The sequence below is a fragment of the Rhincodon typus genome, chromosome 14, assembly GCF_021869965.1.
Source record: "Rhincodon typus isolate 14 chromosome 14, sRhiTyp1.1, whole genome shotgun sequence".
NCBI lineage: Eukaryota > Metazoa > Chordata > Chondrichthyes > Orectolobiformes > Rhincodontidae > Rhincodon > Rhincodon typus.
Genome location: NC_063345.1, coordinates 32,215,001 through 32,231,422, shown reverse-complemented (window position 1 = coordinate 32,231,422; position 16,422 = coordinate 32,215,001). Strand labels below are relative to the sequence as shown.

The window sequence follows — 16,422 nt, the reverse complement described above, 5'->3', positions numbered from 1 at the left end:
TGCATGTACCCTGTTTAGTTTTGTTAGGATTTTGTAGGTTTCTATGAGATAACCCCCATTCTTCTGAACTCTGGTGAATATAATCCTAACCGATTCAATCTCTCCTGTTATGTCAGTCCTGCTTTTGCAGGAATCACTCTGATAGACCTTTGCTGTAATCTCTCTATAGCAACAACATCCCTCCTCAGATATGGAGACGAACACTGCACACAGTATTCCAGGCGTGGCCTCAACAGGGCCCTGAATAATTGTAGCAAAACATCTATGTTCCTGTACTCAAATCCTCTCACGATAAAGGCCAACATACCATATGCCTTCTTGACCACCTGCTGCACCTGTGCATACCTTCAGCAAATGGTGGTCAAGGACACTCGGGTTTCATTGTACATTCCCCTCTCTCAGTTTACAGCCATTCAGATATTAAGCTGCCTTGCTGTTTTGCTCCCAAACTGGATAATCTCACAAATATTCATATAATAGTGCATTTGCCATGCATTGCCCACGTACAACGCTTGTCCAAATTACACTTAAGTATGAGGTTGTTGACTTGCTCGCCGAGCTGGCTAGGTGCAGTTCAGACGTTTCGCTACCATGCTAGGTAACATCATCAGTACGGCCTCCGATGAAGTGATGTTGTTCTACTCCTCTTGGTATTTATATGATCCGGTCTGTTAAGGTGTTTTGTGTCATTTCTGGGTTTTTTTTGGCAAGGGTTTGTATATGCGGCCAAAGTCCACAGATTTATTGATTGTATTATAGGTGGACAACCAGGCCTCTAGGAATTCCCATGAGTGCCTATGGTTGGCTTGAGTTAGGATGGTCACATCATCCCAGTTAAATTCATGGCCTTCGTTGTCAGAGTGTACTGAAATGAGGGAAAGTCCGTCGTGTTATTTTGCTGCTAGGTGGCGTTCGTGTATCCCGATGGCTAATTTCCTTCTGGTCTGGCCGATGAAATGTTTTTGGCAGTCCTTGGTTGGTATTGTTGTACTACAACAAACCCTCACAAGGACCAAAGACCCCATCCCCGTGACATGCAGAACCACATAGTGTACAAAATACATTTGGACAGGTACACGGATAGGAAAGGTTAAACAGATATGGGTCAGATGCAGGCAAATTGGACCAGCAGTTTAGGTTTAGGAAACCTGGTAGGCATGGACAAGTTGGGCCAAAGGGTCTGTTTCAATGTTGTAAGACTTTATAACAACAATAGCAACAGAATAGGGACCAAAGGAGGAAAAAATGGGCATGATTTGATAACGACTATGGAGACACAGTTACAGGAAGAACAAAGCGGAGAACTAAATATTCAGGATTGTGTGACTTTTCAAAGGGATGGGCAGGAAGGAAAGTATGGTGGGATAGCATTGTTGATTTGGTATGGTATGGATCACAAGAAATAATCTTGGACTGGATGATGTAGAATCTACATGGGTTGAGGTAAGAAATAAAAAGCGAGAAAAGTCTTTAGTAGGAGTAGTCTATCGAACCCCTAACAGTAATGAGGGCACGTAACAAAGCCAGTATGTTAATCATAGTTAACTTTAATCTTAATATAGATTGGGAAAATCATTTTGGCAGAAGTAGCCAAGAGGAAGAATTCAGTATATTTGGGACAGTCTCCTGGAAGAATATTTAAACTACGTCAATATTAATTGGGATAGTCATAGTGTAAAGGAGTGAGAGGGGCATATTTCTTGAAATGTGTACAAGAGAGCTTTTTATAACAACATGTAGGTGGTTCTATTTGGGAGGTGCAGTGCTAGACCTAAAGCTGGGGAACAAAGTCAGAGAGGTGTTTGAGTTGACAGTGGAGATGTATTTTCAGAGATGGCAGGCACACCACCATACGTGTTAACTTTGTTATGGGAAAGATGGTCAGCAAAACAAACAAGGGTTTTGGATTGAGGAAAGGTACATCTTGTTAAAAGGCAGCAGGATCTGTCCAAAATAGACTGGGAACAGCTACTTGAGGGTAATTCTACAGCAGAACAGTGGGAAGTGTTCAAGAAGGTACTGGAGAGAGTAGAAACCCAGCATATTCCTTTTAGTTTGCAATTATAGGAGCAGAACCCTGATGACCAGGAATATTCAGGACTGGAAAAGAGAGACATATAACAAACACAAAGGAAACAAAACAACAAATGGCCTAAATTAACAAAGAAAGTGCAAGGGCATTAAGAGAACAAAAAGGGGGCATGAATAAACGATGGTAGGCACAATTCAGAAGAATCTCAAAACATTCTACAATTATATCAAAGGGGAAGACAATAATTAGGGAAAGATGAGAGCCATTAGGGGACCCAGGGAGCAATCTGTAGTGAAGCTGGAGAACATTAGTACAGCATTAAATGAGGATTTCACATCAGTCTTTGCTCAGGAGGAGGATGCAAGTATAGAATTTGAGATGATCTGTGAAGTTCCTGAGCAGATTTATATAAGAAACAAGATAGTGTGGTGGTTTTGGCAGGTTTAAATGTGGACAAATGCCCAAGTCCAGATGAGTTGCATCCGAGGCAGTATTACACTGAAGCATGAGGTTGTTGACTTGCTCGCCGAGCTGTATGAGTTGTATCCCAGTGGGAGACAAGGAAGGAAATAATAAGGTCCCTGACCCAACTTTCTAAATGGTCTCCAGCTGCAGTGGAGGTGCCAGAAGACTAGAGGACAGCTAGTATGGTTCCACTTGACAAGAAGGGTCGTACAGATAGACCGAAGAACTGTAGATCAGTGAGGTGTACATCAGTGGTAGGGAAATTATTAAAGAAAATAGTGGAAGAGAAAATTAGTCTCCATTTAGAAAGGCCAGCTTTGTCAGAGAGATCATGCTTGACAAATCTGGTTGAATTTTGAATGTGTTGATGAGGGTAGGGGAGCTGATGTAGTTTATATGGATTTCAGCAGAGCAATTGACAAGATCCCACATAGGAAACTGATAAAGATGATTAAGTTGGATCCAAAATTGGCTTATTAACAGGAGACAGAGGGTTATGGTGGAAAGTGATGTGTATGTCTGGAGCCTGGTGTGCAGTAGCTGGGTTCCTTATTCTTTGTGATATTCATAAATTATGTAGATAAGAACATTCAAGGGGTGGTGCAAAGAGATAAGTTTGCAGATGACACAAGTATTGGCCAGGTGACTGACAGTGAGGAAGATGATGTTAGGTTACAGGGGATATAAATGGATTGGATATAAATGGATCAGCAGATCAGTGGCAGAAGGAATTTCACCCTGAGAAATGGAACAAGTGACAAGGAAATATTAGCAGAACATTAGGAAGGTCACAGGAAGAAAGAGATCTTGACAAGCCTGCCCACAGATCTTTGAAGGTGGCAGGACAGGTTAGTAGGATAGTTAACAAATCATACAGGACACTTGCCCTTATCAGTCAAAGCATAGATTATAACAGCAGGCAGGTTATGTTGGAGCTGTACAAAACTTTGGTTAGGCCACAGCTGAAGTACTGTCTGCAGTTCTGGTAACCACGCTATATAGGATGGATGTGACTGCACTGGAGGGTGTGTAGAGGAGATTCATCAGGATGTTATTCTTGATTTGTTTCGATGGATTCCAGCAAAACCCAGACAAGGTCCCACATGAGAAACTGATAAAGGTGAGAGCTCAAGAGATCCAAGATAACTTGGCAAGTTGGATCTAAACTGGCTGAATGGTAGGAGACGGAGTGATTGCAGAAGACTGAGTTACTGGAGGTCAGTGTTCAGTAGGATAATACGGGACACAGTACTGTGTCCATTATTGTTTGTGATATACATGAGCACTATAAATGAGAATGGGGGGTGTTGGGGAAGCAAAATGATAATTAAGTTTGCAGATGGTGAGGTGGTTAAGAGTGAGGAACATGGTCTCAAGTACAGGGGGATATAGACAGGTTGGTCAGTTGGACAGATGGAATTTATCCCTGAAACAATTGGAGGAAGTAACAAGACAAGAGAATACTCAATGAATTGTAGGACACTAGGAAGCTCAGAGGAACAGAAAATCTTTGGGTGCTTGTCCACAGATACCTGAAGGCAGTAGGACAGGTTAATAGGGCAGTTAGAAAGACATACTCTTGCCTTTATCAGTCCTGGACTAATTATAAGCAGAGGGAGGCTATTTTGGAGCTGCTAAGTCTTTAGTTAGGCCACAGCTGGAGTACTGTGTACAGTTCTGGTCAACTCACGACAGGATGTGATTGCACTAGAAGGTGTGCAGAGGAGATTCATGAGGATTTTGCCTCAGTTGGAACATTTTGGCTATGAAGAGAGACTGGATAAGATTGGGCTGTTTTTTTCTTTGCAGCAGAGTAGTCTAAGGGGCTGTCCTTATGAAGGTGCATAAAATTGAGAGTTTAAACTGTGTGGATAGTAGCTGTTCATCTTAGTTGAAGGGGTAGTAATGAGGGATAATAATTTTAAGGTGAAGGGCTTGAGGTTCAGAGGGGATTTAAGAAATTATCCCTAATCAGACCATGAGTATCTAAATGTTGGTTGATCCTGTCCCTCAGTATCCTCTCCAATAACTTGCCTGCCACTGATGTCAGGCTCACTGGCCTGTAGTTCCCTGGCTTGACTTTGTTGCCTTTCTTAAACAATGGAACAACATCAGCCACCTTTCAAGTCTTCCAGAACTTCACCAGTTGCTAAAAATAAAGCAAAAATATCTGCAAGGGCCTCTGCAATTTCTTCCCTAGTCTTCCACAACATCTGAGGATGGACTTGATCAGGCTAAGCGATTTATCCACCTTAATGCACTTTAAAGCTGCAAACACCTCCTCTCTGGTAATCTGTATGTGGTCCAAAACATTCCCACTTGTTTCCCTTATGTCCTTAGCATCCATGATTCTCTCCTTAGTAAACACTGAGGAGAAATATTCATTAAAAATCACTCTCATCTCCTGTAGCTCCACACATAGATGGCCATGCTGATCTTTAAGGGGACCTATCCTCTCCCTAGCCACCCTCTTACTCTTAATACAGCTATAAAACCTCATGGGATTACCTTTAATCTTATCTGCCAGATCAATTTCATACCCTCTTTTTGCTCAACTGATTTCGCTTGAGTGTGCTCCTACACTTTTTATAGTCATTTAGGGATTCACTGGAGCCCAATAGCTTAAACCCAATATATGATTTCATCTTTACCAGAGCCTCAATATCCTCATCAGCCAGCGATCCCTAAACCTGCCAGCTTTTCCCTTCACTCTAATAGGGACATACTGTCCCTTGACTCTTGATATCTTGACACTTTCAAAAACCCCAACAATTGCCAGTCATTCCTTTTCCTTCAATCAGACTGACCCAATCGACCTCTGCTAGATCCCGCCTAATGGCTCAAAAATTGGCCCTGCTCCAGTTCAGGACCTTAAGCTGTGGACTGTCCTATCCATAACTATGTTAAAACTAAGAGAGCTATGGTCACTGGACCCAAAGTGCTCTCCAACTGATACTTCAGTCACTTGCCAGACCTTGTTTCCTTAGAGGAGGTCCAGTGTTGCACCCTCCCGAGTTGAGCCGTCTACATACTGATTTAGGAAACTTTCTTGGACACATTTGACAAATTCCATCCTGTCTGGGCCTTTTACACTCTGGGTGGCCCAGTCAATACAGGGGGAAAAGGGGAAAGCATATTCAAGGCTGAGATAGATTTTTAATCAGTAAGGGAATTAAGTATTATAAGGAAAAGGCAAGAAACGGAGTTGAAGGCTCTGATCAGCCATGACCTCATTGAACGACAGTCTGGATGGGCTGAATAGCCTACTTCTTCTATGTCTTATAATCTTGTCATGAGTAAACTAAGAACTTCTCTTAGAACACAAATTTTGAGGTCCTAAAAGAGTCAAAGTCATTCACTTGGTTGAACCTTAATTTGTTACAGTCACCACCACAAATTGAAAAAAAAATCACCCTGGGGATAAGCAAACTGTTAAAAAACTAACAATGTTATACATTGCTCCCTTTAAGTAGATAATCCATAATGTGCTGTAAATCTTATTGCTCTGTAGAGTTTTACTAATAGCCAAAATATGTAATCTAGTGCAATAAATAAATACACAGAATTTAATAAATTGCCAGAAACCAATTTATAAACTGTGATACTGATGAGACAGCTTATGCTAAGGCTGATTAAGCTACTGATTTTGTTCTTCCCAACTCTACCGACAACATGAATTCCACGAGGTAGTCTGATGCATCATGTAACCTTCTGGGACATAATCCAGACAGATGGTACTGACAGATTATACAAACAAGAGGAGCATCACAACCAAATCAAATCCTGTTCCCATCCAACACACACAGTTCCCACCAAAAATTATGACTCAGAAATCTGAATCAAAAATCCTTGCTAATTTTTTTTCTCTCTCCAGCTCCAAAGCTTGAAGCTTTAGGTTAAAAAGTCAGTGTAAATATGTAGACAAAAATTAACAAACTCTCCCAAATCTATGGAAACAGGGGAAGAGAAAGGGAGATTAATTATAAAGCTTATTACACAGGAACTATTTATTCAATATTTATTGAACACAAAAACTTTGAATATGGACCTCTTCCACTTTATGTAAGGGACAAATATGTACATATATAACAAATTCATTTGGAAAAGACACAGTAGTCTTTGTGCACCTCTGTTGCCAGCTTGTAATTACAAAGGGTTCCTATTGTGCGCTAGTTGTTTAAGTTTCACATTCTTTAAAAGAACGGAGCAGCCTGGCCAACATGTTAACAAGTTCTTCTCCCTTTTAAATCTTGCTCCCCTGAACTGAAAAGATTTAATAGTGCAGGAAATAAGCAAAGTTCTATACACGTGAGCTGACAATGAAGTTTGAAATAAAAATACAATTTGTATTTTCCTCAGGATCTATATCCTGATTAAACCCACGTTCTGCTGCCAGTCTCCAAATGTCACTGCATTCTCAGTGGTTAACTATTACTGCTGTGATAAATGATAAATACAACATGGCAAATGCTTCAGAATTTTCCAGCAGGGTCAAAATACAAAACAGACATCACTGCATTACACACAATATTTTATTACCCACATTCCACTTTTGGCACCTCCTTTAGTTGTCAAAAACGCTGGCAAAAAAACAGAACAAAATCCACATTTGTAAAATAAAACATGTATAGATAATGTTCTTAACTAAGGATTGATACCATTTACTCTTCGCAATTCTAAAATCAATGTTAAAATAAAACTTCCAGAAGTGGTGAGCGATTAGTCTTCTCTCAATGCAGAGTTTCAAGTGTGAACAACATAGGTGGATGTCTAATGATGTCAAGAAGTTTGAAGACTCGTGCGTTTACAAGAAAATGAGAAAATAAAACAAGGTCTTCCTCCAAAAGAAATAACATGGACGCAACTCAAAATGATTCAACAATGACGTGGCTAATTAAGATAAAACTGATGAGGTGCAGTTTTGCATTGCATCTGTTCTTCACAATTACCAAAAGTTAATTTGAAACTTGGGGAAGGGGTTGCATTTGCTTTTGGTGTCCACTGCTACCTCAAATATGTGGAAGTCCAACAGCATTAGCAGAGATTCACGAAGTACTTTCTGGATGGCAACGTTTTCCTTCAGAGAAGTTCTCTCCCAGTTATTTCAGTAATGCCATTCTCCATATATTTCTAGGCAATACAAACTAAAAAACTCATTCACTGGGATCAACACTGTAGCGTTAAGCCATTGACCATCCGAGATTTGAAGTGCTTGATGAAGCTTTTCTTCCTCTGAAGTTCTATGCCACATAGTTGTATTGGTTGGTATTTTCTTTGTCTCTTTCCATGTAGTCCCTGTCAATTAATGACTCTATTCTTTTCTTTAGATCAGCAGGCTGAAAGAAAACAAAGTAAATCATTATTTACGTGGTAGAAAACAGACACCCACGATGCATTTCAGCAACTCACAAAGGCTCTGTCATCAGCACCTACCAAATCTTTAACCGCCCAGAAGGACAAGGGTAGCAGATGCAGGAGAACACTATCACCTGCTCCTCTAAGCCACGCACCATCCCTATTTGGAACTAGATTGCCATTCCTTCACTATCATTGGATCACAATCCATGAACTGCCTTCCCAACAGCACCGTGGCTGCACCTGCATTAGATGCACTTTCCTCAATGATAATCAGGCAGAGGTAACCAATGCTGGCTTTGCCAGTAAATACCACAGAAGGGAATTGTGGTTGAAACACAGTAATTAACTACTGAAGAGACAGACATGATGCTGGAGCATTTGGCCTGCACACATCAGGACAAATGCAACAATGCTGAATTGCAAATTATGAAAATACCCAGTATTACAGGTGCTGGCTAGTTGGCAAATCGATTCTGATTGGCCTAGACATTGCCATGTCAAAATAATAAAACTGTTGGCTCTAAACTTGAGTTTTCAAAAAAATGCGACATTGCCTGCATTTGTCCTGCTAAGTGCAATATGCAAATCTTTGGCAACATGTCAGTTTTAAGCAATATTCAAGTTCTGCTCTTCCAAGTAAAGTCTTAAATTCTGATTTGTTTTGAATTACTGGGTTTCCAACTGGTAGTTTAAAAGATAAGTAAGCACACAACTCTCCCAAATTAATCTCCTTCCAAGCACAATTACATGTAGGCCCATTCAAAATTGTGAGAGACATGCCAAGACTGTCAACCTTTGGGCTGAAAGAGTCCAGTCAACCTCAGATTGGCCTGAAAGGGTAAGGTATCTCAAAGTTTGAGCAACAGGGAAAATAACTATTTCATGTTCCTATCATACAGCAGCAACACAAGTGGTATTCACCACTAACAAAGATGCTACCATCAAACTAAAAAGACATTCTGCCCATCATTCTAATGAGTAATATGGTATATGAATTTCAGTACCCAGTAATGCTAGATATGTTGGCTATATGTGCCAAAGACCTGGCAGTTGGTATCAAACAGCATACTCCCTTCAGCTGTGCACAAGGAAGGTACTGGCCATATGAATCCAGCTTGCAAAACTCAAGAGGATCCAGCATTACATATGACACCGTGATTTGATAATGTCTGGTAAATAATCTTGTGTGAGAGAAGAATCAGTTGACAACCAATTTAAGATTGTCAGTTGGGCGTGGAGAGGATGTACTTCTAGCTTTCAATATATACATGTTACTCCAAATGTCTTTGTTCTCTGCAGCCAGAATATGCAAATACACCAACTGTCTCAATTTATCAACACAGATGACCACCATTGTCTGGCTCATTTCTCAGAGCAATGACGTGACCAATCAGAATTCAGTCTGCATGGTTTACAACGTGAACAAAGTTGGGCAGTTAAATATCAATCATTAGGAATGCAGTTATATTTTGGCATTTCTTGCCAACTGTCCTGATGAGTGCAAGAACAAAAGCTTTCACAAAACTTGTATTTTGTTAGTAATACTTTAGTATTTCTTTGAGATATGACTATACTCGTACAACTTCGAGGTTTATGTGGAGTTATAACACAATAACTGAATATCAAGCCAGCAACAAGATTTCCTTTAAATTGCAAATAGTTGCATCTCTCACACGACTGTCATTGCTGACCTAGATAAAACGAGTAACCCATACCTTGACTGGAAATTTCAGCTGATTATATACTTCAGATACAAGAAGATTGTGGCTCAAAGTCTTTCTCATTTTCATGATTCGGACAATAGCAGCATCTATTTGATACTGTCTGTCCTGGAACACTCTTTCAGTAGTGCTGGCCTGTTCTTCAACCTATCAGAAATGACACAAATGTTACACTGGTGACAATTCAACTGGAATGAACGCAAGTTAATAATGCTAACCTCAAATTTAATTACTCAAATGCAACTGAACCAAGGTGAAATGGCATGACAAATAAAACATGTTAAATAACTAATTTACTGCAACATCCACATAGAGCCAGACACTGTCAGTCTTGGGAGAAGAAGAAATGTGTGGTTAGATGTAAAGGAGAACATTGTTGGGTTCAGCCTCAGACACCAGTCAGTGACAGTAGCTAGAGAGCTGAATTTGTGACAAAGATAGAAAACAATGAATCAAATATTGGGTAGATTAAAGCCAATGATTCCATCCAATTAAATGTTCAATAACTGAACATTTTCCTCAATTTTCAGAAGGGACTGGGTTGTAAAATGAGTTAAATACTATTCCTTCAAACTGAAAGGAACTATCTTAGCTACAGGTTGTTTACTGATTTAAAAAAAAAATCAGTATTCTGGGAAGTACAGCATCATTGGTTTTGCCAGCATATATTGCCCATCACTAGTTGTCTTGGAGAATGTGCTTGTGAGCTGCACACTTGACCTGCTGCAGGCCACGGGGTGTAGATACACCCACTGTGCTGTTAGGGACTTTCAGGATTTTTACACATCAATATATTTCCAAGTCAAGCTGGGATGGTGTGTCACTTGGAAGGAACGCACCTGTGGTGGTACTCCCAGATATGTGCAACCCCATCCTTCCAAGTAGAGAAGTCATGAGGTGAAAGGTGCTGTCAAAGGAATCTAGGTGAGTTACTACAGTTCATCTTATACAGATGACCACGAATACCACTGTGCATCTTCAGTGGAAATGGGAGTGAATGTTGAAGGTGGTGAATAGGGTGCCAGTTAACTAGGCTGTACTTGGATAGTGAATCTGTTAGTGTCTAAGGAGTTAAAAAATGAAGCTGAACATTGTGCGGTGGATTCTGATGCTTCTATATTTGATATTGCTTGGATGACTTCAACTTTTGAATGATTGTTGAAAATGGACTTCCTCCAAGTTTTGCAGAAATACCGGCAATGGTTTGTTTAAAAGGGCAATGGATATTTTCTTACCAAACAAGGCACCTTATAAATCTCATGACTGCTTGCTTTACTGTAAATCCCTGCTAAGGCTGTTTTGAACAGTACAGTAACTAGCTTGGAGAGGTGTTTTTTCAGTTTCAGTTAGGAGGACATCTGAAGCTGAGTTGGAGAAAAGCTTGCTAAAGAACAAACTGCTCAGCTGATCTTCCTCATTTAGGAAAAAGAAAATTCTCATGAGTTCAAGAAAAACCCTACTTGTTCCTTTCTAAGAGTGAATAAAGTAATGCCTCAAGATTATATTTCTTGAGCAAGCTGTGCCTGCAAGGTATCAGAAACAAGCCTATAGAATTCATAACTTGATCACACATGCCTGAACATAGCTGGAATAGACTCTGGTGCATCCTGTACGTTATTCTTTTGCCTTTAAGTATAACCCATTGGCCAGACTTTATTTGCCAAAAATAGCTAATCTCTGCTGAAAACTCTCTTCCCCATTTCATGAGAAGCAAGCGTGCGTAGTATGCATGCGCACGCTGAGGGGATATTATGAGCGATAAGCAATTGTATTTCTACATTACTGAACGTAATTGTTAACCAATTATTTCATCTTCATAAAACTGGTTTTTTTTTTGGTAAGCCCACAATCCGTTGAAATATTTGGTTGATAAACCTCATTGTTTAAAACTTAATAAAAGTGAAATATTTAATTAGTCAACTTTGAACTGGGAAAAGTTTTGTTTTATTTTAAGCTGTGACTAGTGGAGTAGTGGGATTAGAGCGACAATATTTTATGACCAAGGCCGGAACAGTGCAATTGTCAGTGAACATATGCACTTCTGATCTCATGAGGAAAGTCATTTATGAAGCTGAAAATTGTTGGGCATGGGACATTACCCTGACAAACTAGGAATTGTTGTGGAGCAGTGGTAGTGTGCCTACCTGTGAGCCAGGAGATGGGTCAAGTCTCACCTACTCCTATTATTTCCCATTATTAATGAAGACCTCGTTGTCAGGCGTCCACAGCACTATATTAGTATTAGTTTCCCACAAAGTATACCATGCTCCTACAACACTTACTCCTGTAAAATTTCACAAAACATTACAAAGTGCAGCATTCCATGGATTGTAACTGACAACACAAAGAATCCTTGAGGTATGAGAGGTCTTACACACCGTTTCTTTCATCTGGATCTGATTAATCTTGATCCTGAACAGCTTATGTTTGAAATCATCATTACAGGTAAATTTGTCATAGTCTTCTACATCTTTGCTTTTTGGAGTCTTGGTCAGTACACGTGCTTTGCCACATGCCAAAGACTGCAATGTCCTTCGCAACTCTCCATCCTCTGGTAGAAGAGATGTCAGTAATTATTAATTTGTTTTGACAAATATTTGAGAGGTATTTTATCCCCCCCCCGTCTTCAAAGTGCCAACTCTTACTTGGATACAATATCACAGACACTCTCCAGTATTTTGCTTAAATGGTTATTTTTACACTGAGGTCCGGAGAATAAATAAAAGCAGGCTTGTCAAAGGGGGCTTCATAACTCTGATTCTGATCTCATCTGATATGTATGCAGTCTCATGCTATTTTGAAAAATTCACTGGAAACCAGTAAGCAAAAATAAACCTAGTTGATCTTCCCACAATACAAAAGAAACTGGCCCTGGAAATATTGGATGCATTGGTGGTATTCTTCCAAAATTACATACATGCTGCAGCAGTTTATACAGATCGGAGGATGGCAAATATAATCCCGATATTTGAAAAGGGAGAGAGAGAAAACAGAGCATTACAGACCAATTAGCATAACATTAGTGGTGCTAAAAATGCTGGAGACTATTGTATAAGAAGTAATAACAGAACATTTGAAAAGCATTAACAGGATTAGACAAAGCCAGCACAGGTTTATAAAAAATCTATCGTTTTTTGAGGATGTGGCTAGTGAACAGATAAAGGGACAACCAGTAACTCTGATGTATATGGATTTTCAAAAGGTTTTTTGATAATACTCCCCCCAAAAATTTATGGTGGGCAGAATTAGGGCAAATGAGATTGAGGTAATATATTGGCATAGATCAAGAACTGGTTGACAGACAGGAAACAGAGTGGAAATAAATTGGTCTTTTTCCGAGTGGCAGGCAGTAAATAGTGGGGTACCGGAAAAACCCTGGCTTGGGCCCAGTTACTTATTATTTATGTAAATGATCTGGATAAGGAAAACAAATGCAACATCTCTAAGTTTGCTGACAACACAAAGCTGGCTGAGATTGTGAGTTGAAAGGAGAATGCAAGGAGGCTTCATGGTGTTTGACACAATTTGAGTGAATAAACAAACACATAGCAGATGCAACACAACATGACTAAATATGAAGTTATGTACTGGTGAGAAAAACAGAAAGGCACAGTATTATTTAAGTGGTGATTTAACAGAAAATATTGATGTACAAAAGGATCTGGGCGTCTTTGTACACCAGAAAGTAGACAATCAAGATGGCAAATGGCCTCAATGCAAGAATATTTGAGATTAGAAACTGGATGTCTTTCTTCAGTTATACGGGGCCTTGGTGTGACCACACCTGGTGAATTATGCGCAGTTTTAATCTTCACACCCTATCAAATGATATACTTCCCATGTGGGACGCAGCAGAGGTTCACTAGATTGATAGCACAGAAGGCAGAGTGGAGGGGATAGTCTAGGCCACGGTCTGGCAATATCATTAGGTCATTAATCCAAACACCCAGGTAATGCTCTTGGGGAGGCAACGGCTTTGTGGTACTATCTTAATCCAGAGACTGAGGTAATGTTCTGGAGATCCAGGCTGGAATCCTGCCATGGGAGAGGTCAAATTTGAATTCAATAAAAATCTACAAAGAAGAAGCTAATGATGACCACATCGATCATTGTCAACTGTTAGTAAAACTTGTCTGGTTCACAGACGCCCATTAGAGAAGGATGCAGCTGTCTTCACCCTGTCTGGCTAGCATGTGACTCCAGGCCCACAATGTGGCTGACTCTTAAGTGCAATCAAGAATGGGTGATGAATGCTGGCCTAATCAGCAACATCCACATCTGTGAATGAATAGTTTTATATAAAACGGTAGGACTAGCCTTGAGGAGAGATTGGTTGGTCTGGGTTTGTGCAGGTTATTGCTGTTGGCTCAATTAACTATATCAGCTGAAATCATCTAACAAATAATACCAATTAAATAATTCTGACATTCAAGACAATCACATGCAATACAGACAGATTACTCCTGCATTTAAGTATTTACTTAATGTTTCAATTTCGGGAATAAATTTGAATATAACAGAATATAAATTCCTGAAACTTGCTTACCTGGTGTTTCTCTTTGATGTTTTACCCACTGTTCCAAAAAAAACTTTTTTTTGAAAAATCTTGACCAGATCTATATTACTGTTATGTCCAGCAAGACCTCATTTATCAGTAACATTTTACGGTCAACTAAGTTCCCATCCGCAAACAAAAGAACACAAACCTATTCCAGTAGCAGTTTTAATTTCTTCCAAACTGAACTCTTCCCCTTCATTAAACATGAGCAGTACCAGAGTTTGGAAAAGCGACACTTGCAGCTCTTTCTTACCCTGTCATAAAAGCAAATTCTACTTTTTAAAAAATGTTTCTTTTATCAGAAGATTCCAACAACTAACCTGAATTAAAATTGAATCGTTTTAAGTTCACAGCATGCACTTTGAAACAGAAAACTTGGGAATTTAAGCTGCCGTTAGCACTTTAAAATGGAATATAAACATGTCTCATTTACTTAATGAACAATGATGATTTAAAAATGTAAACACAGCATTAGTGACCAAAATAATATTCTTCTCAACCTGCAGCTGAATTAATCTCCCTCTCAGATGAAATACACTAATGCAATTCTATATTTAAAATGAATCACCTTTTGCCATTCTAAACCTCGAAACAATTAAAAAAAAAGTCATGATTTCATGAGACCACTGCTTCCTGAAACTTTTTTCACTGCGATGTTATTTCAAACCTTGAAAAGCTGACACTGCTCTGAGAAGCCAGCAGCAGAGAGGGAAACTATTTTGTGGGGCAGGGCCTCTGCAACAGCCATTGCTGCCTGGGAGCTTACCTTAGAAAGCTCTGTGCTAGGCAAGAAGACATTTCAAAAGTTACTTTTGGTAAGGAGAAAGGAGGAAAGTTATACATCATTTAGTTTAAAAACTTCCTCCTGTAAAAATTACTCCTTTTTGCGTTAAAAACTTTTTAGGACTGTGACTACGTGTAAGCCTAGACAGCATATATCAGAAAGCATCACTGCCTGACCCAACTTGTCCTCCCAAAGTGACCACCTATGCATTTCCAGAACAGATCACTGGATAGTGATCACGAATGAGAACCATAGCTGAGAATTTACTCTCCAAATTCCGATGAATTGAGGCCAATCTCATCATAGGAGATCAGATCATTGATGAGATTAGCCTCCTCTGTGCAAATTGGAGAATCATGTTATCCCTCCCTCAACGGCCAGGGATTAAAAAAATGTGAAAAGTAGTTATAAAATTTATTCCATTATGCAAAGAGTACAGAAGCATTGGTGGTCACACAACTAACTGTATGTACCCCTGTCCCCTCTCCATTCTCTCTGGATTCTTAATCTGCGTTCAGATTCCACATCAACATAATGTTTAAGCGTTTAGCTAGGAAGGCTGGAAGTGAGTTTTTGTTAGTTTGTAACTCATAGTGGAAAAGATGTTTTATAATGCTGTATTTTAACACTGGCAGGGACAGAGGAGAAAACAAGTTTAAAAGGAATTTCTTGAAACTGCTGAAAATGCATCGCAATATGTCAGATTGTTATTATTGCTCATTAAGTAAAAGCTGAAAATAGAATAGAAGATTAATTTTTTGAAAGTTTTTGCACAAAATGAGGATGCAGAATTTAGACTTTAGAAAACCTCTCATACATTAAATTAGGTACTAAATAAAACTATTTTGCTTTTCATTGACAATATGATTCACTGTAAGATTAACTTCCAGTGCATTTGTAAGACAAGTGTCAAGTTTCTATGCCAGCCATTCTGAAGCACAGTTTTACACTGGAGCATTTGTTCACAAGGAACTGGGTTAAGATCGGCTAAACATATTGAGGACCCTTGGTGAAAATGAACAGAACACCTTTGTTCAATTATCTTGAACTGGATTTGAATTGAGGAGCCAGAGAAAGTTGTTGTTTAAATCTTTACAGATGTGAACAAACTCAATTTCATGGGACATCTTTCACGTCTTTGAAGCATCAAGCGAATTACTTCCAGAACCGAGCTGCCTATGTTGGTAAAACAGTAGTGAATTTGCACCCAGTAAGGCCTCATACAACAATGAGCTAAATGACCAGTTAAACTGTGTTAGTAGCGCTCAAAAAAGGGTTAGATAAACGTTGGCCACGACACTGGGAGGACACACTTCTTCCTCAAGTAATGCCTTGTGATCTTTCAAAAAAAAACTGAAAAGCCAAAGTCTCAAGTGAAGGGTCAGCATAACTTAAGTATTTAAATCCTAAAGTGGGGCTTAAATCTGTGACATTCTGATAGGAGAACTACACTGAGCCTGACACTGAACAAATACATTGAGCTTAGTTTCATTTATCAAACGTT

The 16,422-nt window shown here is 39.4% G+C and overlaps 1 protein-coding gene across 1 annotated transcript in view; it reads right to left on the bottom strand.

Moving 5' to 3' along the window:
• Positions 1-7,011: 7,011 nt before the first annotated feature.
• The window catches only part of cul4b (cullin 4B), a 74,803-nt gene continuing 65,392 nt past the window's right edge, over positions 7,012-16,422 (bottom strand). Inside the window, exons 17-20 of the mRNA XM_020519771.2 lie at positions 14,283-14,388; positions 11,955-12,127; positions 9,571-9,723; positions 7,012-7,833 (exon numbers count right to left, since the gene is read on the bottom strand). Of these exons, the coding sequence (XP_020375360.1) occupies positions 7,738-7,833; positions 9,571-9,723; positions 11,955-12,127; positions 14,283-14,388 (528 nt within the window). The 3' untranslated portion in view covers positions 7,012-7,737. The remainder of the gene's footprint in view (positions 7,834-9,570; positions 9,724-11,954; positions 12,128-14,282; positions 14,389-16,422) is intronic.